The 27,541-nt window shown below is 40.6% G+C and overlaps 2 protein-coding genes across 5 annotated transcripts in view; one reads left to right on the forward strand and one right to left on the reverse strand.

Annotated features, from left to right (window-relative positions):
• Positions 1–19,974, reverse strand: part of LOC133500317 (sperm-associated antigen 1-like) — a 31,083-nt gene extending 11,109 nt beyond the window's left edge. Inside the window, exons 1-16 of one of the 2 annotated variants that reach the window (XM_061818857.1) lie at positions 18,956–19,240; positions 17,032–17,191; positions 16,831–16,953; positions 16,667–16,722; positions 16,457–16,560; positions 16,233–16,338; positions 16,031–16,161; positions 13,817–13,923; positions 10,435–10,558; positions 9,018–9,479; positions 5,584–5,683; positions 4,888–5,040; positions 4,474–4,631; positions 2,882–3,023; positions 2,237–2,363; positions 1,863–2,021 (exon numbers count right to left, since the gene is read on the reverse strand). In XM_061818857.1, the coding sequence (XP_061674841.1) occupies positions 1,863–2,021; positions 2,237–2,363; positions 2,882–3,023; positions 4,474–4,631; positions 4,888–5,040; positions 5,584–5,683; positions 9,018–9,479; positions 10,435–10,558; positions 13,817–13,923; positions 16,031–16,161; positions 16,233–16,338; positions 16,457–16,560; positions 16,667–16,722; positions 16,831–16,953; positions 17,032–17,191; positions 18,956–19,098 (2,355 nt within the window). In that variant the 5' untranslated portion in view covers positions 19,099–19,240. Of the gene's footprint in view, positions 1–1,862; positions 2,022–2,236; positions 2,364–2,881; positions 3,024–4,473; positions 4,632–4,887; positions 5,041–5,583; positions 5,684–9,017; positions 9,480–10,434; positions 10,559–13,816; positions 13,924–16,030; positions 16,162–16,232; positions 16,339–16,456; positions 16,561–16,666; positions 16,723–16,830; positions 16,954–17,031; positions 17,192–18,955; positions 19,241–19,828 lie in introns of those variants that run through there. The other variant, XM_061818858.1, reaches the window with a different exon arrangement.
• Positions 19,975–20,067: 93 nt separating this feature from the next.
• Positions 20,068–26,987, forward strand: fbxo43 (F-box protein 43). Of its 3 annotated transcripts, XR_009794862.1 has the most exons (9): positions 20,068–20,217; positions 20,561–20,692; positions 22,142–22,946; positions 23,043–23,533; positions 23,651–23,771; positions 24,114–24,216; positions 24,601–24,792; positions 24,924–26,424; positions 26,845–26,987. XR_009794862.1 is itself a non-coding variant. In XM_061818859.1 (7 exons), the coding sequence occupies exons 3-7, from the start codon at positions 22,186–22,188 to the stop codon at positions 25,170–25,172; spliced, it is 2,034 nt and encodes a 677-aa protein (XP_061674843.1). In that variant the 5' UTR covers positions 20,068–20,217; positions 20,561–20,692; positions 22,142–22,185; the 3' UTR covers positions 25,173–26,640. The 3 variants fall into 3 exon arrangements, 2 of the variants coding, with proteins under 2 accessions (XP_061674843.1, XP_061674844.1); XM_061818859.1 differs by lacking the exon at positions 26,845–26,987 and having other exon boundaries at positions 23,043–23,771; positions 24,924–26,640; XM_061818860.1 differs by lacking the exon at positions 26,845–26,987 and having other exon boundaries at positions 20,561–20,667; positions 23,043–23,771.
• The last annotated feature ends 554 nt before the right edge of the window (positions 26,988–27,541 follow it).

The raw sequence follows: 27,541 nt of genomic DNA on the forward strand, positions 1-27,541 counted from the left end.
CCCAGGATGCTACTATTTGTTGTAATTCTGTAACAGTGAGCTTTGGAGATCTTTTGATTTCTCTTATCATCCTCCTTACTGTGCGTGGTGGCAAAATAAACATGGGTCCTCGTCCAAGCTTTTTTACCACTGTTCCAGTTGTTTTGAATTTCTTAATTATTCCTCTCACAGTGGATATGGGCAGCTGCAGTTGAGTGGCAATCTTCTTGTAGCCTCTGCCTGACCTGTGAAGGTCGACGCACATCTGCCTCACTTGTATGCTGTGTTCCTTTGTCTTTCCCATGTTTAAGAGTGGATAAGAGAAATGGCCTCAGTGTCATGTCATATTTATACCCCAGGGAAACAGGAAGTGATGAATTATTAATTAAATGTTCCTACATACTTTCCTCATACTTCTTTAACAAATAAAAAACTGCAAAGTGGGGCGTGCAATATTATTCAGCCCCTTTACTTTGAGTGTAGCAAACGCACTCCAAAAAAATAGTGAGGATCTCTGAATGATTCAATGTTGACTGATGATGATAAATAAAATCCACCAGTGTGTAATTAAGTCCCTGGAAAATGCATCTGCTCTGTGATAGTCTCAGGGTTCTGTTTAAAGTGCAGAGAGTATCATGAAGACCAAGGAACACACCAGGCAGGTCCGAGATACTGTTGTGGACAAGTTTAAAGCTGGATTTGGATACAAAAAAATTTCATAAGTTTTAAACATCTCAAGGAGTACTGTGCAAGCAACCATATTGAATTGGAATGAGTATCAGACCACTGCAAAGGGTCCCTCTAAACTTTCATTCTGAACAAGAAGACTGATCAGAGATGCAGCCAAGAGGCCCATGATCACTCTGGATGAACTGTAGACATCTACAGGTGAGGTAGGAGAGTCTGTCCATAGAACAACAATCAGTCGTACACTGCACAAATATGGCCTTAATGGAAGAGTGGCAACAATAAAGTATTTTCTCAAAGATATCCATAAAAAGTCTTGTTTAAAGTTTGCCACAAGCCACCTGGGAGACACACTAAACATGTGGACGAAGGTGCTCTGGTCATATGAAACCAAAATCGAACTTTTTGGCCACAATGCCAAACGATATATTTGGCGTAAAAGTAACGCAGCTCATCACCCTGAACACACCATCCCCATTGTCAAACATGGTGGTGGCAGGCACATGGTTTGGGCCTGCTTTTCCTCAGCAGAGACAGGGAAGATGGTTAAAATTGATGGGAAGATGAATGGAGCCAAATACAGGAGCCAAATACAGGACCATTCTGGAAAAAAAACCTGTTGGGAGTCTGCAAAAGACCTGAGACTGGGATTTACCTTCCAACAGGACAATGACCCAAAACATAAAGCCAACTCTACAGTGAAATGGTTCACAAATAAACCTATCCAGGTGTTAGAATGGCCAAGTCAAAGTCAAGACCTGAATCCAATCGAGAATCTGTGGGCAGAGCTGAAGACTGCTGTTCACAAACGCTCTCCATCCAATCTCACTCAGCTCAAGCTGTTTTGCATGGAACAATGGGCAAGAATTTCAGTCTCTCGATGTGCAAAACTGATAGAGACATACCCAAGCGACTTGCAGCTGTAATTGCAACAAAAGGTAGTGCTACAAAATATTAATCCAAGGGTGCTGAATAATATTGCACGGCCCACTTTTCAGGTTTTTATTTGTTTAATTATTAGTTTAATTTTGTTCCATTTCACAATTGTGTCCCACTTGTTGTTGATTGACAAAAAAAATGTAATTTTATATCTTTGTTTGAAGCCTGAAATGTGGCAAAATGTTGATTGAAAAGTTCAAGGGGGCCGAATGCTTTCACAAGGCACATAGATACATATCTTCTAAATGTGTGTCTACCTCTGTAATGGGGATGATCTTCCTGGATTTAGCTTGTGATTCGTGGACGAGACTTTGCTTGAGTAGAATTGTTACCTCCTCCAACTCCTTCTCTGCCTCTTGGACAGTGGGATCCTGCCGCAGCACCTCCTGGAGATCTGTGCTGCATCTCAGGTAGTCCTGGGCCACAGAACAACAAACCATATGGATTCTCACAAAAAAAAAAAAAAAAACAAGATTCAACACAAAAAAAATTAACATTGAAAATTTCACTACTAATATGCGAAATGTGGCTGGAGATGATTTCCAAAAGGAAATCATTACATGAGGGTAATTGACAGCAAAACATCTGTTGGAAGAGCAGTAGCAAAAGCCTGCATGACTTTTGCCCTCACCTTAAGCCCTTTATTGGCCATCGCCCGTCTGTAGAAGGCCTTCTTATTGCTTGGCTCCAGTTTAAGTGCTGCGTCACAGTCTTCCTTGGCCTCAGTAAACCTCTCAAGCTTCAAGTAGCACAGTGCTCTGTCAGTAGGAATACACACACGCACGCACACATAAATAACTTGTGACACTTGTCTTTCACTGGCATCTCATCTGAATCATTCATTTGATATCATTCTGTTAATGGAACCTTGAACAAAAGAAAAAAGGAAGGGGCCATTTATGTTTTAACAACAATGGCCTATAACACGCTTGTCTAAGCACATTTTAGCAGAAGTGTGAGTATATGTTTGCTCAGGTGTGGCTCCAAAGTCGAAGATGATCTACAGCAGTGTCACGAACAAAAACAAGCGCAATCGACAAATAGGGAGTTACTGCAGCTTGCTGAATCGCAGTTTTCACCGTTATTCTAACAGTGAATGCGGAAAACATGGGAGGAGCAATGAAGAACACAAGCAAAAAAACTGTCTTCAACATTTAATACAACGTTTAATCAGAACTAATCAGGATTTGCTACACAAAAGAATTGACATATTTGTCCATGACATTGATTGAAATTTGAAGAAAATATATATGAAATGAGGCAAATTGTGTCTAACCTGTTGGTGTAGATAGCGCATTCGTCTGGGTTTATCTTAAGGCAGTCTGAATACTTTCCCAGGGCATCCTGGTATTGGCCCTTTTTCACAAACTCATTCCCATCTTGCTTCAACTCTGCAAAACGAACTCCTGCTTTCCTTTCTAGAAAGAAAAAAAAACTGAACAATGATGCCAAGAATGTGCTGGATTAAGAAGTAAAATCAACTAATGAAGCTTTTGTTACATCCCATCCTATTAAACCCCACAGACATTCACATATTTACAGTGAACCATCCATATTCTATACCGCTTATCCTCATTTCTGCCCATTTATTCTTTGGGTCGCTGTCTGGCTATTGTCCCCATGTGCGCTTCAGAATTATCGATCACAGCAAGTTGTCCAAGCTCTGGAGAAGCAAAGCAGTCCCAAACCATCACAATACCACATTTGACTGTTGGTGTTATGTTCTTCTGAAATGCTACATTTATGCCAAATTTAACGAAGCACACCTTCCAAAATTTTCAACTTTTGTCTGGTCAATCAATACAATATTGTCCCAAAAGTTTTTTCTTCTCTTCTGTTCTTTTTTTCCCTCAGCAGCATTTTTTTGCTGTGGAAATCTGCCGTTGGGATTTTTGCACAGTCTCTTCCCTATTTTGGTGTCATGAACACTGACCTTAACTGCGGGACTCTTAGTCCCGCAGCGCATGCTGGGAGCATGTAAATAGCGTTTAAGTGCATGTTTTGTGTCAATGATTTCTCGAGTCATTCTTTTATTTGTGTTACTATTTGCAAGTTATGCTGTTCTGTTTGCTGTGGTAAGATTATTTTTGTGTCGTTGTGACACCGAGTGTGCAACATCGTCAGCAATGACCTGCCAACTCAGGTAGTGTGTGGGGCAATGTAAGCTTCTTCTGCATACAGATGTGAAATGTAGTTGTTCCTCACTGCCTTGTGAGCACCATCATATGGTGGCTTACAGACACTGTGAGAAATCTGCTGGCATGCCATTGTGGTTAAGCGTACTTTATTGGACAAGTCACACAACATTTGCAATTGTTGGAAATCACCATGTACATAAAGTGTGGCACATTGTAAGGCGCCATGTCTAACGTGGCACCTAGGTTCAGAAGAGAATTTAAGACCTTTACAGTCGTAAAAATATGAAAATAAAAACAAAAACATTTGGAGACCAAAATCCGCCAATATGCGGTGCCATGTACGGTGAACCGTGATTGGGCAAGGGTTCACTGTATCATTAAAAAGTGCTTTTATGTTTACCTGGTCATCTTTGTGTGATTTTTACACTTTTTTTATGATAAACAATAAAGAGTATATATTAACTTGGCTAACACTGTGGGTTTCAGAATATTTAGAAAATGGCAATGACTCGAAGCAAAATTATTTTAAAGTTCATTCAAACAGAGTTTTTCTGCAGTCAGTATGTGAATGAGTCAATCTGACGTCAGGGAAGTGGCTTTCTGATTGTGGTGACATAACAGCAGAGAGACCAATTATAGCCCCCTTTCACACCGAAGCGTGTAATCCCCCAGTGTGTCTGTGGACAGACTAAAACCAGCAAGGGTAAGTCGCTTTATTTTAATCACAAACCTGCATTCTTGGCAGCCTTCTCAGTCCGAGCCCTGAGGACCTCAGCGCTGGGTGGCTCCTCTCTGCGGTGCTGCTGAGCAGAAAGAGGAACCAAAGGAATATCTGGGAGTTTCTCTCTCCAGTCCGCACCGTCCTGCTCAATCAGCAAGCGGGTGATTCTGAAAGAGAACAGGTAGTAATTGATGGGATGGGCTGAAAAATTAACTTCTACTATAAGTATAAAAAATGTGAAAAAAAATCATCTTAAAAGTAAAGAAAAAAGTATTCATTAGACCAACTAAGTTGAAGAAGGGTCTATTCAGTGGAACTAAAAGTACAACCCGAAAAAAGAAAGATGATGGAATTATTAGAATTAGAGTGCTTTAGTCAGTCAGTTAACAGTTTGGCTTTGAAATGTGACGTAAAGTCTAATACCTGTTGACACTGTCATGTGCTGCCTGCACGCTGACGTCGATCTGCAGAACAGTCTTGTAATCCACATAGGCCTTGCGGTAGCGCTCTAGGGACTCATAAGCCATGGCCCGGCGCAGGAGGGGCTTGAGGGAGAATGGCTGGAGCTCCAGGGCTCTGGTGCGTATAAATAAAAGTGAGGGGACAGGAAGGAGGAAAGTATCACGACTGCTCACAAATGCTGCTGTGAGAGAGCTGTCCATCTTGGTATGCCTGCTTAGAAAAACATTTTATTCACGGCAACCCTTGACCTAAGCCTGTCTCTGTCCCAGAGGTGCTTAATGGAAAAAGTTTATATCATAAACATTGTTTACAGGCCCACATCACTGCAAACTGTACTAAGTGCAAAAACATACATGGTGTGGTGTCTGCATGCTGCTGAGTTTGTATTTATTTTATTCCAGTTATCTCATTTAGCATTATAAGAGCAGCAAAACCGAATCACCTCCCAGAATCATCCTGCAATATGATTGCTTATGCTTACAGACATACATCTATAGAGATGAATTATTACATTAAGGTGGTGAGTTTCAACATTACATTATTCATCATTTCTGGAGGTCAGGGATTTGTCACACCTACCGTAGACTATTAAACATTCATTCTCACTCAATGTTTACACACACAAGCGTAGCATTACAAGGTCAAGGTATAACTAACCGCGTGCAGTCCTGTATGCAGTCTTGACTGTTACCATCCTTCAGGTAGCAAGCTGCTCTGTTCGCGTACAGAATACACAGATCATCTGGACTATCGATACCTGCAAGAAAAACAGAATCCACATATAAATGCAGTAAATTTAACACATAGGATTTGAGAATTGTCTACCTATTAACAATAAGTTATTAAAAGTCTTTATAAAGTTCGACTTTTTGCATACTATTTGTGGTTACATCCATCTATTTCTGTACCACTTTTCCTCATTTGGGTGCGGCTGAGCTGGAATCTATCCCACCTGACTTCCATTGAAAAGCAGCAAATACCCTGCACTGGTCACCAGTCAATTCCACAGCACAAACTTGATAACCTGAGAACCATTCTCGCTTATGGGAAATGAAGATTGTTGAATCAAAAACATGCAAGTTATTCAAATGTGGTAGAAAGCCAGGGTACACGAAAAAAAACACACTCAAGAAGACTCCACACAGGAGGGCAAAACTTGAGATTCAAACCCTGAACCTCAGAACTGTGAGGTAGACCTGCTAACCACTATTTCATTCAGCTACCATAGATATATGTATAAAAAATCTATTTATTAAACTTACTTGTAACATTCACAATAAAACAAAATCAAATGTTTCCATTCATTAACATGAAATCAGAAAAACGTTTTCCTCTTTTAGCTCAATTACAATTACTGAAATTATGACAATTTGCTAAATGGCTGAATAATGAGAGAAGGATTTTAAAGGCAATTATTCATTACTTTCTTTTCAAAGTCAGAAGTTTCTATGCAGTAAGATGATGATGCATTTAAAAAAATACGGGAAAACTAAGATTTTATTTCTTTGGATCTTGTCATAGGCTTATTTTACTCAGTTACTTTTATTGCTTCTGATACAACATTTCAGTTCATTAAGAGACACAGCTGAAGACGTATTTGAACTACAAGGCATGGGAAAGTCTAAATAAATCTGCCAAGATACCAGGAAGAGAATTGTTAACTTGCACAAGTCTGATTCATCCATGAATGCAATTTCCAGATGCCTGAAAGTGACAAGTTCATCTGTCCAGAGAGAATCTTTGAGCAAATATTGGTGGAAAATAAGTAGTTGGTCACCTACAAACAACCAAGATTTCTAGCTCTCACGGGCCTTCTTTAAGAGGCGCCTTTGTCCTCCACTCATTACCTGTACTTATGGAACCTGCAATAAGTACTGGTTAGTGGCTTGGTTGGAATAAATCCAGTGTGGGAGCAATTATTGGAAAATGGAAGACATACAGGGCCACTGATAATCTCCCTCCATCTGGGGCTCCACACAAGATCTCAACCTATGGGGTTAAAATGATCACAAAAACGGTGAGCAAAAAGTTGGACCTAGTGAATGACATGGAGAGAGCTGGGGCCAAAGTAACAATTCAGTCTCCAGGGACTAAAGTCACAAAATCTACCATCAGTAACACGCTATGCCACCAGGGACTCAAATCCTGCAATGCCGGACGTGTCCAGGCCCGTCTGAAGTCTGCTAGAGCACATTTGGATGGTCCACAAGAGAATTGGGGGAAAACCACATGGTCAGAAACAGCCAATATACAACTTTTTTCTTGCTTTGGTGCTGTTTTTCTGCTAAGAGACCAGGAGGACTGATTCGTGTGTAGAACTCAAAGAATAAATATGGGCCAGAATCATGAGATTTTGAGTGAAAAGCTTCCACCAGCGAGGGCATTGAAGATTAAACATGACATGACAATGATCCCAAACGCACCGCCCAGGCAATGAAGGAGTGACTTCGTAAGAAGCATATCAATGTCCTGTAGTGGCCTAGGCAGTCTCCAGACCTCAACCTCCAAGAAAATCTTTGGAAGGAGTTGAAAGTCTGTTATGCCCAGTCAGAGCCCCAAAACATTACTGCTCAAAAGAAGATCTGGATGGAGGAATAGGCCAAAATATCAGCAACAGTGTGTGAAAACCTTGTCAAGACGTACAGATATGTGATATAAAAAAATGAATAAAGTATTGAAATGAAGTTCTGTTACTGACCAAATCCTGTACTCATTTTCCACCATGATTTGCTTTCTTTAAAAAAAATCTCATTATTTTGTGTCTCATCACAGCCCTATAGTGAAAATTACAGGCCTTTCCAAACTTTTTCAGCGAGAGAACTCGCACAACTGGTAGCTGACTAAATACTTTTTATCCACTATACATTCACTATCTTTAGGTACATTGGCAACTAAAATACCATAAAGGACTGTACAAAAGGTTCATCCATTTTTGATTGACACGGTCAAGAGTGTTTTCGTATAAAAATATGCTGATTATTAGGGTAAAAACTTGAAGTGGTAAAGAATTGTGCTGCATTACAGTGAAACAGGTTTATGATATTTTGGTTACTGTATTCAACTACATATGAAAGTCAAAATATTAGACAGTTAGACCGGGATAGAGTTTTATACAAATACATTTTTGGCAATTTGAGATTTCCATCAAAATAGACACTTCATTCAGGTTTTACGGTGCCCAACAACAAAAACTGCAATGAAAAGGGATAGAACAGAAGACAAGAAAATGTGACATCATTAAACCTTGTTAAAATAGTTTGAACAAAGTTAAATAAATGCCAATTACTTCAGTGAGTGCCCTGTTCATCCATCCATTTTCAGAACTTTTTATCTTCACTACTGTCTCAGGTGAGGTGGATGTTATCCCAGCTGACTTGTTCAAGCTAGATGGAACGTTATTATTATTGACAATGTTTTCGGATTTCCTTATACGCATTTTCCCAATGGTGTGTTCAGTGAGTGCATTTATTATTATTATTATTGTGACAACAAAGTAGGTGACAGTCATGTCTAGAATGTTGCAGGGACACAAATGAAACAAACAGGACTTTCAAATGGAAACCGTCAGACTTCCAGTGGTACTGACTACGTTAAGGCGGTGAAACAATGAGGAAGCATCAGTTTCATTTATTCTATCTATCAGTCTTCTTCATTCATTCTCTTGCTTCCGTGTGAATTAGTGCTGTTGCATTTCACAGGGACTAACCGGCAGTTGTGTGACCTAACAGACTTGAGCGGACTGACTGAGTGCCAGACTGAGGGGTGCATTACAAGCAACCTCAAAGTGTCCCCTCACTCTTCTTTGAGGGGGAGTCGCTACTCCCATCAGCTTGTGTAGATCGAAGGGTTACTACTACTACTACTACTCATATGGCCTGCTAGGGCACATAATGACTTTGCTCGAACAGATGGAAACCCAGAGATTACCCTGGCAAGGTCACGCTGGTTGAATGACAGCGTCAATAACTTGAAGCTATTAACGTCTGGCCGGAAGTGTCAGTTTAAGCGAGGGGAGAGTAACAAGCTAATCAGCATTAATTAATATAATGTCCTCTGTGAGCGTAAGTAAGCAGTAATGTGCTCAGACTTACCTGCATCACTATAGCCTTGAATGGCTTCGGAGTATTTTTCCAGCGCATCACCAAACTGTCCATTCTTAAACAGCAGGTTTCCTTCATTCTTTAAGTGGGCTAGAGGTAAGGGGAGGGCTCCAGATGGTGCATCAAGATTGACAACTTCTCCAACATTTGTGGCCGCTGTCGTCTCCTTGCCACTGCTACGGCCCCCATCGGCGAGAGCTGACACCGTCGAGCCCCTCTTGACTGTTCCGTTCGCCACCTTTTCCTTGCCGTCTTGCGGGACTTTGTACTTGTCTGAGCTGCCGCCTTTGCCCTTCCAGTTTCCGTGATAGGAATTGGAGGACTCGTTGTGCGGGACCCCGTCCCCTTTGCCGTGGGGCCTCTTTTGCGCGTTACCCATGTCTCCCCTCTCCGCAGCAGCCGCAGCCGAGCACCCGTCCCCTCCCACAAGCTGGCTGGGTTCAATCGGACAATCTAGAGTGGAGAACGACAGAGAGGCAAAAGGAGCGTGTGCAGGGAGGGAGGATGAAGCTGTCACTGGTTACATCACAGTTGGGGGAGGGTTGGCGTTCACATGACAGAGCTACATAAGAGGAGTTTCAGGAAGTGGCAGGAGGCATTACAGCAGCACTGGTTGGGGGTAGGGTGGAAAACACATGCGTGTATACAGTCCTGTGTCACGTGGCCCTGCGAATGACTTATGGTATTTATCCAAGAACATTGCAGCTTGCTAGAAGATCCAATCAGAAGCTGGATCTAAAATACTCAAAAAATAAAAGATGTTTAGCACCTGAGCTTATTATGAAATTTACAGTTAAAGGCACAATCATGTCAGTCTATAACAGCAAAAACTAGATGTCCCAAAAGTATAAATACCAAGTATGTTCTTCAAGGAGTATGTTTGAGCAATAATGCTGTAAACTGTGGCCAACAGGATTTGATGTCCTATGGAGAGTAATCAAATACGGTATTATATGACATCTACAGGTAAAGTCAGATTAGTGAAACACGATGGAGGTATTATATGACATCTACAGGTAAAGTCATATTAGTGAAACATGATGGAGGTTACTTTCGGCTTGTCCCTTTCGGGGTCGCCACAGCGTGCGCACATATATGTTTGGCACAATTTCTACGCCCTTCCTGACGCAACCCTTCTCAGGGAGTGGAGGCCCCAGTGGGATATGAACCCAGAACCCCTTTTTACCAAACCAGTGCTCTAACCACTGAGATACGGGGCCTCTCATTCGTGAAACATGTTGGCAAGTGGAATTATGTAAATAAGACGGGCTGGAAGAGGGGGGGATTGTTGTAATTACCCTGTGTGGTCTGCTCCTCCGTTGATAAGACCTGCTGAACTGTATTTGCGTGTGTAAATAAATTAATGATACCTTTTTTTTTCTTTCTTGTTTTGGTTTGCCAATCTTACCAGCGTGCTCCGATTTTGCGTCTTGGAAATCCCCCTCCTTCTCCTGGATGATGATTTTGCGGCCTTTTCTCGCTTTCCCCTGTCGCACATCTGTCATCTTCTTTGTCGTTCCAGACAGAAGTTGCTACATCACAAATCGGGCCACACATCAGAATGTGACGACGCACTATAAGAGGCTGTGACGTCACCACAGCTTCTGACCACACCGCCACTTGCTGAGGTCATGTTTGGATCTAACGCCGGGCAGACAGCGACACCTGGGGGGCATACTGTGCAACTGTGACGTCTCCGAGCCACAGAGCTCCTCAGGTTACGACGGTTTCCCGATCTTGCGATGGTCACGTAACTCGAAATAGCACTGACGTGCGCTAACCCAGTAAGAAAGGGTTAGTACAGTATTTACTGAAAAAAATACTTCTGGGCCATGATTAGTCATCATCAACTTAAAACAGTACTACGTTTTAGCAAGCCTCCTTCCGCCGTGTGACGATGGACATAACTTTGAAATACTATATTACATTAAATACGGCTGTTTTTGAGTGTGCCTTCTTCAAGCCAATGTGTGGCCAAGCTTTTCTGGGCTTGGGAGGATGAGGGAGGCAGGGGGGTTCCCCAACAGTTCAATGGTGTGCATTCAAGGCCTTTTAAGCCTTCTCTGTTATTGTAATATATGTATCATATAATACAAAATACATAATAATGTATATTAATTCATGTCCGACATTTTGCCTTCATTTATCCTTTCATCCAATCAGATTTCATGTTCTGTGTGTTGCCTGATAATGTAATCTGCCCTGGGGCTTGTAAATTCAGATCCTTGGTTTGGGTGCATGATGAACAATGGCTGTCTTTCTGAAGCAGTAAATGCCATATTCTCATCACTCTAACACCTTTGCTGTACAGTTTGTTCCACAGGTCTTCAGACGTTCTAGCTGCTAGCGAAATTGGATTTATTGGGGTCCACACAGGACGTAATTAAAAATTCATTTTCAAAGTGGACTTTTCAGGAAAACCTGGAAACCTTGAGGGCAGGAAGGAAAATATTTGTGACTGCAAGCTACATGTAGCTTGGGCGACTCAACATAACACTGAGCATTAGATTACCAGGAGTAAAATTTTAAAAATACCATTATATCAAAATACACAACATAATTAGATAGAAGAGTGTTACAAGAGTAACATACTTGTAGTAAGAATTACTTTGTAAGAATGGGGTAAGGAAAAACATTTTATGTAAAAAAAAAAAAAGTGCCAACATTTTCTGCCTACAAATCAGTTTCATCATTAGGAAACTTGTGAGTGAAACTTTGACTCTAAAATGTCCAAAATGTTTCTTCATAGTTGAGATGGAAATGTGATGTCCATCCATTCATTTGCTGAGGCGCTTATCCTCACAAAGGTCACGGGAGTGCTGGAGCCAATCGCAGCTATCATCAAGCACAAGGCAGGGTACACCCTGAACTGGTTACCAGCCAAATATGATGTTTATGTTGTAGTTGAATTTTATACATTTGTTATATTATTTTAAGTTAGAACTGATAATGTAGCGTAGAGGTTTGTAATTTTTAGGGAGATGACTTGAGACAAAAGTTTAAAAATGTTTCTTGCTTTAATAATCACAATGGTGTTTACCTGGGGTCGTTAATGGAACTAAGAGCTACGTTTTGGGTACTGATGAATAAGAAACGGTACGAGTTTGATACACACTTCTGAAAAAAATGTTCAAATTGCCTATAATAATGAGGTTATTTGTTATCATTAATATTTCATGATTTTCATTTATGTAAATGCTGATAAGGTAAATGATTTCTCGTATAATTAGCAGAGAGATAAATATCAATTTCCTCACAGGTCTGAGGTCCCAGGTTCAATCCCCCGGCCCTGCCTGTGTGGAGTTTGCATGTTCTCCCTGTGCCTGCGTAAGTTTTCTCCAGGCACTCCGGTTTCCTCCCACATCCCCAAAACATGGATCGATTGGAGACTCTAAATTGCCCCTAGGTGGGATTGTGAGTGCGACTGTTTGTCTCTATGTGCCCTGCGATTGGCTGACAACCAGTTCAGGGTGTACCCCGCCTCCTCCCCGTTGACAGCTGAGATAGGCTCCAGCACTCACCACAACCCTTGTGAGGACAAGCGGCTAAGAAAATGGATATATATATATATATATATATATATATATATACTTTTTTGTTTCTGTAGATTCTTTGATTTATATACATCAAAAAACTGTCTTAACTCTTCATATATTCTCAGGGACTAGGGACTGAGCCAACCAAAAAAAGCAATTTTTCTGAGAAGCGGGGGGGTCCCCTGTATGTGATGCGGGCCAGTCAAACGGGGGGTCCCCTGTATGTGGGCTATTTTTGGGGTGGTGTGCCAAGACGTTTTTCTCAAGTAAAATTAGATGCCTTGGCTCAATAATTTATGGGAAACGCTGAATTAGAGTGAGTGAACACATAATTAAGCTTCTGCTATTTGAGATCTTGGGAAAATATTGCAGTTAGTAAATCACATGCAACACCCCCACCATCTCTTAGAGCAAACATGCAATTTAGCACCTCTGAGCCTCGCTATTGAGATGCTCTACCTTTGCTTTTGCCTCTGGCTGTCTCAAAATAGCTAATCACACACTGTTCTTACTCTTCATAATCAATCAAATTTCATAATTACGGTAAAAAACAATGATGTTCTGTGCTCTTTTTATTGGAGAGCCTTCAGGTCAGAGAGAATATAGAAAAAAAAGGAATCTTTGGTTGAAATCAGGGTGACACGTTGGATCAGCTGGAAAAGCATTAGCCTCACAGTTCTGAGGTCCCGGCTTCAATCCCGGCCCCGCCTGTGTGGAGTTTGCATATTCTCCCTGTGCATGCGTGGGTTTCCTCCGGGCACTCCGGTTTCCTCCCACATCCCGAAAAATATGCAATATTAATTGAACACTCTAAATTGCCCCTAGGTGTGATTGTGAGTGCGGCTGTTGACTGTCTCCATGTGCTGTGCAATTGGCTGGCAACCAGTTCAGGGTGTACCCTGCCTCCTGCCTGATGACAGCTGGGATAGGCTCCAGCACTCCCTGCGAACCCGTGTGAGGATAAGCAGCTAAGAAAATGGATGGATGGATGGATGGATGGTTGAAAACAAATATACTGTGCATAAATTTGTATTGAAAATTGTACCTAAATAGTGTTTTGAAAATACATTCCTAAATGATTGTAAACTGTAAAAAAAAAAATAATAATTAAAAAAAGCTAAACCCGCTGTCCGTGTGACCGTCACAGTACACTAATTATTGCATTTAAAATTGTGCTCAATTTGATTAATTGCCCAAAGTTCAGATGTCGTATGTTTGGAGTGTAAAATAAGAACATCGTGCTCTGTAACTTACAATGGCCGGAACATTCTCTGGCTCTTGTTTCAGCACCATTGTCAGGTCTTCAACAGCCATTTTGAAGTTCCCCATTTCATTGTGAACAGCAGCACGACGTAGCAAAGCTGAAAAGCAAAGCAAAACAAAGCTAGTTTATTTGTGCAGTGTAGCGTAATTCACGCACACTCAATGTACTTTACATGATTAAAAACATTTACCTATGAAGAAATAAAACATTTAAAATGGAAAAAAACAGGAGAAAATGAGATACATTAAAAATGACTACTAATCTTATTGTTTTAGTTCTATAGTCATGTTATTGAGTCCCGTTGAGGGCCCACAGAAATCCTCAACAAAAAATTTACACGATTTGTATCTCAAATACGTTACAATATTGAAAACTCAATTTATTGTTCAAGTCAAAAAGGGAACATTTAACAGATAAATGAAATATATCAGAAATATTTTGCCTTCAGTTTTTTGAGGTCAATGATTATGGCTTATAGCACATAAAAAAACAAAATTCTGTATCTTCATCCCTCCATCTATTTTCTTAGCCGTTTATGCTCACAAGTGTCGCAGGGAGTGCTGGAGCCTATCCCTGCTGTCAACAGGCAGGAGGCAGGGCACACCTTGAACTGGTCGCCAGACAATCGCAGGGCACAAGGAGACAGACAACAATCGCACTCGCAATCACCTCGGGGCAATTTAGATTACCCAATTAATGTTGCATGTTTTGAGGATGTGGAAAGAAACCGGTGTGTCCGTTGAAAACCCACGCAGGCACGGAGAGAACATGCAAACTCCACACGTGGGTGGAGGAGGTGGGGGGGATGGGGTGTTTAAACTCCGGTCCTCAGAACTGTGAGGCCAATGCTCTACAGCTGCCCCACAATGCTGCCATTCAGTATGTCATGAACTCTAAATAATGTAAAAAGTTTGGATTGCACTCAAATAAACTCAGATCAACAAATTAACATTGGTAATTCTTAAGGGTAGGAGAAACTCCAACAACCTCAGGTTAAAAATAGAATAAGGTACTACAAAAGAGATATGAAGGTAGACATGGGAGAAAGGCTTCAGTTCCCCCAGGTTGTCTAGACAACCCTGAAGCCAGATGTGGTCCTGTTGTCTGAAGATGTCAAGAAAATTCTCTTCATTGAGCTTATTGTCCAATGAGAGGACCAATTGAGTGATTACAGGGAGATAGAATGGCAAGCTGGCTGTTTCCAGTCAAATTTGTTTGTCGAGGATTCCCTACCCAATCTATTTGGAGAATGCTTACAGCTCTCAGGGTAACAAACAAAAAGCACCTCTTTCTGGCTATGGAACAGAAGAGAGGAATTTAGAAGATGGAGATGGGTAGTGATTTGGACACCACTGTTGACCCACCATTGGGAGGATGATGTGTTTCAGGCTTGAATCATCCAATGAACTGTGAATAGCACCCGATGACATCAATCCCTCTTAGCCAAAGCTAATCTTCCTGAAGGGAATGAAGGTCGAAGCATCGCTGCTGTGTTGAAATGACTACGGGCTCTTCTCTAGCCTTTAAGTCATCTCTAAATCAGTTTCAGTAGCCTTCACAAACAGAAGGAAGACTGCCGACTTAAATGTTGTCCAGTAGACAGTCAATGACACACTCAAAATGTTATTGCACAAGAACCTAACTGGTGTCAGAGTTCAGTGTCCGAGCATTTTGATACAAAGTTAAATCGACTGACAAGCAAGAGGTAACTGCAACTTTGAGAGTATGATGTAGCAAAACCCATTCAAGAACTTCACAAGGGGTGAACTGAGGCATACTGTAGACGTATCAAGGAATTTAGCACATTCCTGATGTGACATCACATACTAAGAGAGCATAATTGGAGTGGCTGGGTGTTGGGTTCTGACCTGAGCTAACCCTGCCTTCTTAACGCTGAATTTAGTTGGAGAATTTCAGGCAGCGAATTTTAGCTAGTTAAATCTCTGGAGATTTATATGGTGAGTTTGTTAACATTGAAAAATTGAAACATTAAACTGAAATACAGCTATTGAAAATGTGATCACTTTGAAATAACAATGTGAATTTTACAACATAAACTTTTCAGTGGCATTCTTAATTCAAATCCTGGTGGCACATATTTACTTCCATACTGTATGGGTTTTACTTTGGTAACTGTTGTACTGAAAATAAATCATGTTTCCAAAACATTACATTATTTTGTGACGCATCTACAGATAAAATACCTTTCACGTTGCAGGGCTCTAGGTCCAATACGCTGTGGCAGTCATTCATTGCCCTGTCCCATTGCTTCAGCTTGATTCCTGCCTGGGCTCTGTTATTGTATGCACCCACTGTGGGCATGATGGACAGGCTTCTGCGATTAGGTGGTACAACTACATTAGAGCTTCCGACAGCACAAAAAAAAAGGAGTTTTTCAAGTCTGACCTGGTGTAGTAAACAACTGCCTCTTCATAATCATTTGCTCTGAATGCTTCATTTCCTTTGTCTTTTTCACGCTTAGCCAGAAGGTTTCTCACCTCTGTTGTTAGCGCTGCATGCATTGAGATGGAGAACTTTTATGTTATAGGCAGCGAAAGACCCCAAAGCGGGCCCGAGCAGCAGAACTCCTGTGTATTTGACGTTAGATCGAAAAAAACGACTTGACTTACTTGAAGGGACCACTTTTGTTGTGGGGTGTGCATTTGTAATGGAAGGCTGATCACTTTTAGTAACATTGCCATCAATTTTCTGACATTCCTCCTCAACATCAAATCTGGAAGAAGATGCTCAAGGTAAGGCAAAATACAAAGATTGATGGATTTGATTTCTTTTTCCATTTTTAATCCAATGTTGTTCAATTTTAAGACAGAATCACTCACTTGTCCCATTCTCGATAATCTCGTGGCTGGATACGCTTTTGTTTACGAGTTGACTTCTGTGGAGGAAAACATTTATTTTCTCTACATTTATTTTAATTACTTTTGTTATCTACTCAACTACTGATTATTGACACAATAGTGTGAACAAAAGGAGTCATTTTTACCCCACTGTGTGGCACAGAGTTATTGGACCCTCTCACAGGTGGCATATTTTGCCCAATAACATCCTCAAACATGAACTCCCTTTTAAGGCAAGTCTCCATCATTTTGGTTTCATCTTGCCAAATCTGTAATACAAAACTTTTTCAGTAATGTTTTCATGATATATCCACAACATCAATAAGTGGATGAGTAAAATGGCGCACCCTTAACTCATCCTCAATGTGACTCCACTCATCTGCTGGGAGGTGAGAGGATGTGGCCACGGGGGTTTCCTTCCGAAGGGCTTGGCTCCGAGGGTTCAGCTTCTCCAGTTGGCTCTCACAGAAGTCAATCAGGTGGGGATAAATGCCCTCTTTGCCAGACCTGTACGGAGTAACACGTGTTTAGTAGAGACTACATTTGTTTATTATTACAAAGAAATGTCTGCATGTATACTATATGCTTTATTCTTTTTAAAAATTCTGAATTCTGCACACAGAATGACAACAGAATTAGCTGTACGCACATGATTTTCATTAGTTTTATCTTCTTTTCCTTTCAGCTTGTCCCGTTAGGGGTTGCCACAGGGTGTCATCTTCGATGAACACATTTGTTTGGCACAGTTTTTTTTTTTTTTTTTTACACCGGATGCCCTTCCTGACGCAACCCCTCTGCATTTAGCCAGGGAGAGAGGCTTACAGCACCTGGTATTCCCAAGCCGTCTCCCACCCAAGCACTAACCAGGGCCAAACCCACTTAGCTTCCGAGATCTGACATTCTCAGGGTAGCATGGCCGTAAGCTTTCTCATTAGTTTTATCAATTAATGGGTTTTAAAAAAATTGACAACCAGGTATCTATCTATCTATCTATCTATCTATCTATCTATCGATCTATCTATCTATCTATCTATCTATCTATCTATCGATCTATCTATCTATCTATCTATCTATCTATCTATATCTATCTATCTACCTATCTATCTACCTACCTACCTATCTATCTATCTACCTACCTACCTACCTACTACCTACCTACCTACCTACCTACTACCTACCTACCTACCTACCTACCTACCTACCTACCTACCTACCTACCTACCTATCTATCTATCTATCTATCTATCTATCTATCTATCTATCTATCTATCTATCTATCTATCTATCTATCTATCTATCTATCTATCTATATCTATCTATCTATCTATCTATCTATCTATCTATCTACCTATCTATCTATCTATCTATATCTATCTATCTACCTACCTACCTACCTACCTACCTACCTACCTACCTACCTACCTACCTACCTACCTACCTACCTACCTACCTACCTACCTATCTATCTATCTATCTACCTATCTATCTATCTATCTATCTATCTATCTATCTATCTATCTATCTATCTATCTATCTATCTATCTATCTATCTATCTATCTATCCATTTTCTTTGCTGTGTATCCTCACAAGTACAGAATCTGCTCTTATTAAAGTGCTAAATTATATAAGGTTGACTATTGAGTCAGGAAAGGTGTAAATTTTGGTCTTGTTGGATCTCATTGCGGTTTTGATAATATACTGCTGAATAGGTTGGAAGATGGATACGACTAAACTGAACGGTCATTAAATGGTTCTGGTCTGAGCTGGAAGAAAGGGGCCACTTCGAAGTGCTCAATCTCAACAAATGGGTTAGGGTTTAAGTTTTAACCTTTGGGTCATTAATTAATACACTTATTTGGTTGTCATTTTCTTTGTTTTTTTTCCCCCCATTTCATCTTTGTGTACTCAAGTCCTTTTAATCATGTAAAGCTCATTGATTTCCCTTGTGTATGAAATGGGTTACATAAATTAGTTTGCTTTGCTTTGCTATTACTCGGGTTGAATTATGCAGTGAAGTAGACCTGCAGGCCATCAGGGTGTCCACTACTCGATTCATATAGGTCACAAGTAACCAAAATATTACAAATTGCTCAAATAAACACCTCTCTAATTAATGAAACATACTTATATCATTTTTATGTTTTTTGAACCTTTATAACTACATAAGATAAAATATCACACGATAAACTTTGTTAAATGAACACCCCCTGAAAGTTTAATGAAAGCTGATGATTGTCATAATTGTAGATACAAAATAACTTCATTTTTACCTGAGGAATATGAGAATTTTCTCCAGGTATTTGGCATCTTTGCACCTATCTATGTAATCATATTCCAGGTGCTCCACTGGGATCTTCAGGGACCCGCAGTCAGAAGAACCAAATGAGTTTTGGAAAAAAGAAGCTGAACTCATTGGTATAAAACAATTTAGTCCGACCAACTCTAATTAATGAAAAGGGGGAGGGGACTTTTAGAAGCTACAGCTACTTGTCTCGTTGTTGTCTCTAGTTCTTGATGTTCAGCACTACACTTAAAGACCCCGAAAAGGCGTGATAAAGGACAATGTTTGAAGCGTTGCTAGTGGAGACGGGACACACTGGACACGTCATTCGATGGCGAGAACGTGTCCTTTACGAAGGCGCGGTCTTTGTCTGTCATATTTTTATTAAATTTAAGAAATAAATACACACAATACGACGTAAAATTCTTAAACTTCATCACGCTTCATTTATCCATTCATTCCATGGATCAATCGAAAACCAGCTGTGAATTACATATGCAATAATCACAACCACACGAGTACAAAACATGATTATACAAGTATGTCATGAAAAGAAAAATAAAGATACCGCTTTCCAAACCCTGCAAAACCGGCTGCATTTCAGAAAAAATAGTGTGTGCATTCTATTGAAATATTTTTTAATTGTCCAACCCGCTTATCCTCGAAAGGGTCGCGGGAGTGTCGCAGCCGATCTCAGGTGAAATTGGGCGAAAGGCGGACTACACGCGGAAGGGGTCACTAGGCAGTCAGCGGAATGAATACTTTTTATCTCATGTTTAAATAACTGATTGATCGCTACTTAGATATTACAGTTTTAACTTTGATAATTCTCTTTTTTGTTTCAAAATTGAATTAAACATACATTTCAACAAACAGCATTGTCAAAGTAACATCCGTCCATCCATTTTCCAAGCTGCATATCCTCACAAGGGTTGCGGGAGCGCTGGAGCCTATCCCCGGTAAAATGTAGGTACAGTGCTTTCATTGATCTCAGCATGTCACTCAGGCTGTTTCTGTGGCAACGGTAGCCACCGGCCCATCTGACCCGAAAGGGGCCTCAGCGTGTTAACCTGACTGTTTCCATGGTAACGATAGGCATCAACCCAGCTAACCCGGAAGCGGAAATGCATAAGGTGCAACACGGTGGGCTCCAAATTTGAAAACGTGGCAAGGTGCAATTTAAGTTGCAAATGTTGCCAAAATGGACCGTTGCAACTGAGGTCCCAACCAGCCCGGACCCGGTACCTTGGAGTAAGTTTCCATCCATTTTCCAAGCCGTTTTTTTTTTTATTACGGTCGTAAACTTGCGACTGTTTAACGCCAATGCTGGCGTGTTTAGGTTGACTTCAAATTCTTCTGTAGTTAACCTGAAGAATAATGTTGACCTACACATAGAACATTTATCTTTTCGGGGTCATATGACTAACTGCAATTTAAAAAAATTACAAAATGGTTGAACGCAGAAGGGAAAACAATAATAATGGTAATGTCGCTGTGTTCATTCACTTCATTTTGTAGTTGCAGAAAACGTCGTGACACCAACTGCTTAAGTCTTTGAGTTCATTCCGAATAAACGTGAATTGTCATCTGGCAGGTTTGGGGCCAACAACAGCACGGCGCCGCTGGGTCTAATTGATTGACAGATGTTGCCATGGTGACGCCAATCAAGCAGCAGAAAATGCTTGGTGTTTAACCAGCACGGTTGGTTCCACATTCATTAATAACTGTAAGTTTGAAATTTCTGGATAAAATTTCAATGCACCTACTGTTCTCCAATGAGGAGGTGAAGAGCAAAATTCACTTTTGATTCATGAAACAACAGTACACACCTTAGTTCAAATAGATTTGATTATTTAAATACTTCTTTATCGTGCAGTTCTGTTTTTGTCACACCTATTAGTTGATCAATAGAACTTTGGTGTTGCAAAGCTTCAAATAGCCCTGCTCGGAAGAAAGTCACCACTGAGCTTAGTGTATTGAAGACGATCATTGTCAGGTTGCAACAAAAATAGAGATGGGAAGGATCACCGATATAGAAGTGACTGTTCTTGGAATGGAGGACTTCTTGTGTTTATAGAACAGCAAATAGAGGCCAAAAATGACGGAAACAGATGTGGATTCAAGTTTGGAAAATGTCCAATTAAGTGCATTTTAGGTTAATCTTGAAATCTCACCCAGAAACCAAACAATCCAAACTTTGTGAATAGTTTTGTAAAATGACAAATGCATGTCTGTCTTTGTCACCTTAATCTTAATGTACAGTAGAGGACAGTATGTGACACGTGAGTCAATCACACTACTGATAATCTTGGACTGTTGAGTATCTTTGTTTGTGCAGCTGGATACTATTGAATCTTTCTCAGTCCACATTCTTATTGGATCTAAAATATTGGGTGTTTTTTCTGACGTTTACCAAGATCTTAGATGCAATTAATCGTGTCATGTGGCACTGATGTAATAAAACTGAAGTGTCCAATACATCATTGCTCCAGTTCTAGGTGGTCCATAGGAAATGAAACAAACCACATTTGAGTTCTTAGAACGTTTTACCTCCTTGACACTAGCATGCCAATGCAATTATGTTCCTTGGTCAAACAAACATGTGCACATCCAATGTCATGACATCACTGCCTTGAGAATGCTGCATCCCAAACTGGGAAGTCAGAAATCTCTGACCAGGAAAAGTAGATTTGAACACTGAAAATTCAGGCCACATTGATTTACCCAAATTGGCTAAAATAGGGAAATCTGATTGACTGAGAGATAAAATGTCAAAGAAAACCACTAACCTGAACTGTATATTATTTAGCAGTAATTCCAAACATGGATATTTATTCCCAAACTGATCTGTATGAATACTGGTGTTAAGGTTTTTGTGAAATTCTAATGTATAACTGGGCAACGTTCTGTAATAAGAGATTTGTGGTACAGCTGTTTTTTTTTTTCAGAAAATTTGCTTGAATGTACCTTCAATATGCTCGTTGAGGTTGTCATCCTTGTTTTTTTGCTTCTTAATTTATTGGACCCCTGTGTAATTTCCCAACCGTCTGGAATCCGAGAAGATCACCTTTCCGTAGCGATTTAAAGGATTAAAATTCTCTTGACTGTCAAGCCATGGCTATGTTTGTATGCCTCACGTGGTTCTGATGTTTTTGTTTTTGTTTTTCCTCTGCAGACCTCTGTGGGAGTGCTGCTGTTTGGGGAAAAGGGAGCTTGAAAATGCAGTGTACTCCTGACTCCAATGTCTACCATGATGGTTGCAAAGGTCGACAGTGTGATGAGTGTTTTGACAGTGGCTACTCTGGTTTATTCCACAGTCCACTGAGTATCTGTGAAGTTGACTCCTCTACGTCTGTGGATTCAGTAGACTTCATTGACACAGCCAAAGGGTATCTCAGAGTTCCTGCCACACCCAAGGAGAATAGCAGGGCCAGATTTTTGCACAAAGACACCAGGGGGGTACCGCGTTGCTCCACGGTGAACTTGTGTGAAACTCCCAAAGTGTGCAAAAGATGTGTCTTGCTGCAACATAGACCTGCCCTGTGTGATGCCACAAAAGGAAACGGAATGTCCCCATGCACCGCAAGGACCCAGTTGTCAATTGTGTCTGAACATTTGCCCAATGCTTCATTTGAATCCTTGGTTGTAAGCACTTTAAAACCGGAGCAGGATTTCCCGTTATCTGGTAGGAAACGTCGTCTGCTCTTCTCTCAGGTACGGACCTCCACTCGTGTGGACGGTACCATCGGCTTGAGTGACAACAACAGTTCGGAGAGACGAATTTTCCTCTTGGATGATTTTAGTCAGCACTTTGGTGCCTCTGATCAACTTAATGTTGAAGCACCATGCTTAAGCCAATTCCTCCCGGCCTCATCCAAGGAAAACTCTCCATCACCAGTCAGGAAGCTGACAAATGACCTATACGACTCCTCCATTGTCTTGTCCACGCCCTCATCTACACAAACCCCCAAGTATATCAGGTATGCATTCTCTTTAAACTGGTTGTCTGAGGTTGTCAGCCATGCTTTGTTTACCCCCTCAGTCAAGTAATTTAGAATATCTGAACCCCACTGCAGGTCTCTGTGTGAGGACAGTGGCTTCAGCTCCCTTGCCCTCGATAAATCCCATGGCTCTTCTGTCGACCATGATGGCTCATTCCAGGAGTTGCGGCTTTCTGCTTCCAAAGGAAACGTCGAAACCCCCAATCTGACAGATACAAAACGGCGTTCCCGTTTGCAACGTCAGCAAAGACTTTCCACTCTAAAGGAAGGAGGCTCATTGTCTGATGAAGAAGTGTCGGACAGAAAGCATCAGCTCATTCACTGCCACAGTAGCGCTTCCAAAGAGGAGGTTTTTCTCAGGGAAACCCCACGCAGGGTGCTTGCAACATCTGATGGGCCGTCATCGACGAAAGTAGGTTGTACAACTCCTCTCAGCCGAACAACAGCCCAGCGTGACTGCATCCCACCTTCTGGTACCACATCTGTCAGTTCCAACGTGACACCCTTCAAGACTACTGTATCCAACCTCTCTTTGACACCTGCGTTACAGCTGATACATATTTTGTGTGAGCGGCGGCCCAAAATGTTTGCTGGCCAAAGTCCAAGTTTGAAAGAGCAGCTGAGGACAGCAGCAGCTCTAACTGACACCGCTGTAATATTAAGCACAATTATGCCGTTGACAGGGCTGATTGGCCGGAAGATGGGGCTGGGGAAGGTGGATATATTAACAGAGCTCAGGAAAAGGAATCTCAGGCACATCCTGGCTGTCATCCTCAGCCACCTGTCTGCTGACTCTCTCTACAGGTCAGAACTTGATGTTCTCAGATGCTATTAACAGGTTCTTCGTATTGTTTGCATTTCAGAATTGTTTTCATAAACCCTGAAAGTTCCATTTCTGAATACAGTTCTGTTGCTGGTCCACTATATGTATAGATGTTTCTGGTCACTGACACACTTGTCACCATTATCAGTGTTTTGTAGATGTTAGGGATTTGTGTACTGTGTTAGAGCACGAATCCCATCGATTTTGAATTGGACTAGGGTAGCAGTGGGCAAACTTTCCACTCTATTTCATTATGTATGTTATTAAGTATGGTAGTGTCAGGTTTGGTAGAAATGGGGGTTATTCATGATTTGTTTTTGCAGGTGTTGTCAGGTGTGCAAGGACTGGAAAGAAATAATCCAACAGGACAAGCAAGCACATCTGAAAAAAGAAATTCACCGGAGTGAAGTAGAAGCTGCTTTAGAGGTAGTGGAGTAATGAAAGAAGTATCAGATGAGTAGTTTACTTTCACCATTTTTTTTAATTGAGGATTTCACAAAATTCAATCATTAAAAACATTTGGTTCAATAAAGAGTGGGAAAATGAATCAGTTTCTTTTTTGAGAGAGGAAATCTTTGAGTATTTTCTCAGTTTCTCAGTCAATAATTAATGACTCTTAAGGACAAAATACATCTATGAGCTGTCAAATGTCTGTATTTTCCCCTTGCAAATCTGTGTGGTGCTAAGTACCATTCTATGCATCAAGTGAAAACCTTCCACAATTAAGAGCCTCCGCCCAAAACTGTTGTAACTAGTCTCATGGAACTCTCGTATATATATGATCTTTAACTCTTATCTGTTAATTTTTAGCTTGGTGGAACTGTCCATGTTTGTGAAGCCAAGACCAGGTTGGCTCTGATTGAAAGGTCAGCCCTCAAGACAGTCCAGGCCCAGTCTCAAAGCTCCAGTTACTGCACGCCGCAATCTGGGACACGCGCCGTCACCCCTTTACAAAATAGCACTCTGTCTTTAGGCAGCAGCAAAAGGGACAGGTTCTTAGAGGTGGGTTTTTTTTTTTTTTGTTTGTTTGTTTTTTTTTTAAGCGCACGCTTGCATAAACAAAACTCATGTGCCTGCTCGTACGAGATGAAATTGACTTCAAAAGAAATATTATAATGATGTATGCCTTTCAGGTTGCCAAAACCCTCTTCAACGATGAATGCCTGAGACATTGTCCTCACTGTCAGCATCCTGCAAAGTGTCACTCTGTGAAACGCGAAGGTGTTTGCACCAAAGCTGACTGTGCGTTCCAGTTTTGCACAGCATGCTTGTGTGCTTTCCATGGCTCCAGAGAATGCGGCAGCCAGTCTGCGGGCCATCGCAAGAAATACTCATTACTTCCAGGAAGTGCCCAAAGCAAGCGAAACGTTAGGAGACTGTGAACAGACAATGACGTGGATCACTCACTACGGTTCTGAGGTTATTTTAAAATCTTTTTTGCAACTGATTAATGAAGATGAGATTTAAACAAAGTCCCATGTTGCTAGGAGTGTAATAGCAACTTCTGTATTGAAAACTGTCTTTGTGAATGTTTGTGTGTGCACACCATTTTTTTCTAAAAACTTGTATATTTTTTTCTTTTTTATATACCAACCTTTGTGAACCTGTGCTTTTGTATTTTTAGTGACAAATTTGAAAGTCTTATCCTATGACCTTTTTCTGCTTATCCATAAATATTGAAATATGCTTTGAGGCGGCTTTAGTATGTTTTCAGACTTTTAAAAATAAATTCCATCTTTTTATTAGAAAAAAAAAAAAATCTCGTCCATTGTAACATACTTTTTATCCCCTACTTTGGTGACATCTAGTGGTCAGATACCTCCAAAGTCATTTCTCATTTGCTCCTATAATCAGTAATGCAGTACTTCTGGGGAGAGGGATTGCTTCACAAGCAGATACTAAAAATCCCTCCTCCAAAGTATTATGGTGCTCACAAGCGTTCTGTGAGTAAATGCCTTCTGTCACACTCCCCTGATCTTCCATTAAATCTCTATAAGCAGCCACCCCCACTCATGTTTTGAAAGTGAGTCCATTTCCATAGCAACCTGCCGGGGGTAATTACGAAAAACTTTGTGCCCTGATTCCCAGAAGTATTGCATGAGGATTTTGTTTTTTAGGCACAAGCCATGTATGGTGAAATTCCAACTTGTAAAACTTGTTTTTCAAAACTTTTGGATTGTCATAGTTTAACCCCCCGCCCCCCAACATTTTACATACCTACCAGTGTATATATTTTAGCAGTCTTCACAACTCAGTGTTCACAATTTGGTGAGTATAATGCACGTTTTATGATGAACAAATCAGGTTTTTTTTTTTTTTAATCTGCATGCAGGAGGACTTAATGACTTCTGATCATCTATTTGATCACACGTTTAATAAATTAAGTCTACCAGTAAATTACTATTCATCAGTATATTGAAGTGCATTTTTAGCATTTGTATCTTTTGACAGTATTTCCCACAGCCATTGTTATAAAATCAGGAGACGCATCAGTTTTAGATGCCGAGCAACGCAGCAGAGTTGACCAACAAAATCAGATCAGCTCTCGAACAAAAAAACAAATCAGAGCTCCATTATAAGGATGTCATAGGACTGGCCAAAACTGCTTTATTGGACAACCATTACACTGTCTCTGTAAGTAAAGTATGTTTCCTATTTGCACAGCAAAAGAGAAGATGATGAACTTGCTTTTTTGATGCAGGCATGTCTTTTTTACTCTTACATTGTATTGTCTAGACAGAGAACAGGGAATTCAGTGGATTCTTAAAGAAAGATTGGTGTTTTTTTCCTCAAATTAGTACCTACCACTAACTATTAGTACTACACACGATATGAACTAATTTGCACAAATGTATGTCTACACAGTGAAAAGTATGCCTTGAATAAAACAACTTCACAAACTGTACAATTTCTGCCATTGTACTTTTGTCTTAAAATGTTTTATTTCACTTTTGCCTTAAAATGCATCCCGTCGAGATTGTCTAACAAGATGTATTATTCTCTGTAATGTGCACTTGTTTTTGAGTGTATCCTGTTTAATTTTGTCTTTTGCAGACTATCCAAGTTGTTGTTTCAGCGGACACCAAATTTAAATGTCCACAAGAGGAGATGCAGCTCTCATCAGTCCACTACTACTACGCTCGGTGACAACAAAAATGGCAATGCCTCGTATGTTAAAACCGGATTCTGTGCTCACAAGAGCAAATAATTCAAATGAGGTTTACACTTATACAGTTCACATTTGCCAGTCAATTTATGGTCATCAGCTGGAAAAATTAAGAATTGTATCCTGTATAAGTAGGAATTGTCAGGATAATGGTGTAGTTTTAAATCACTGAAAAAGATAAAAAAATATATACCTTTCCAACCATCTTAATCAAAACTGGCTGTGCTAATCTTTGCAAAGGCAGCATTTCTGATCCAGCTGTCATTAGACTTTCCAGAGCCAGTCAAGTCTAGATTTGTGTACTGTCATGTTGCTACTGATGCTTCATCACTGTAAAGGTGGTGCAAGAGTACATCAGCCAATGTGTACATCCGCTGTTCACGGTGGACATATCCACAGAGATCTCAGTGAATCATACAGCTGTCCTTCCTACTTTTCCAAACTGTCCACCACTTCTTCCATGTCTTCCACTTCCTTAAACCCAAACCTGAACAGTGCTGATGTCAACGTCCAAGAAACATAAAGTACATCGCAAATGAAATAACTACACCAAGAGGCCTCGGAACTATATTTGTCTGATTTGGC

This window comes from Syngnathoides biaculeatus, chromosome 5 (assembly GCF_019802595.1).
Source record: "Syngnathoides biaculeatus isolate LvHL_M chromosome 5, ASM1980259v1, whole genome shotgun sequence".
NCBI classification, from domain to species: domain Eukaryota; kingdom Metazoa; phylum Chordata; class Actinopteri; order Syngnathiformes; family Syngnathidae; genus Syngnathoides; species Syngnathoides biaculeatus.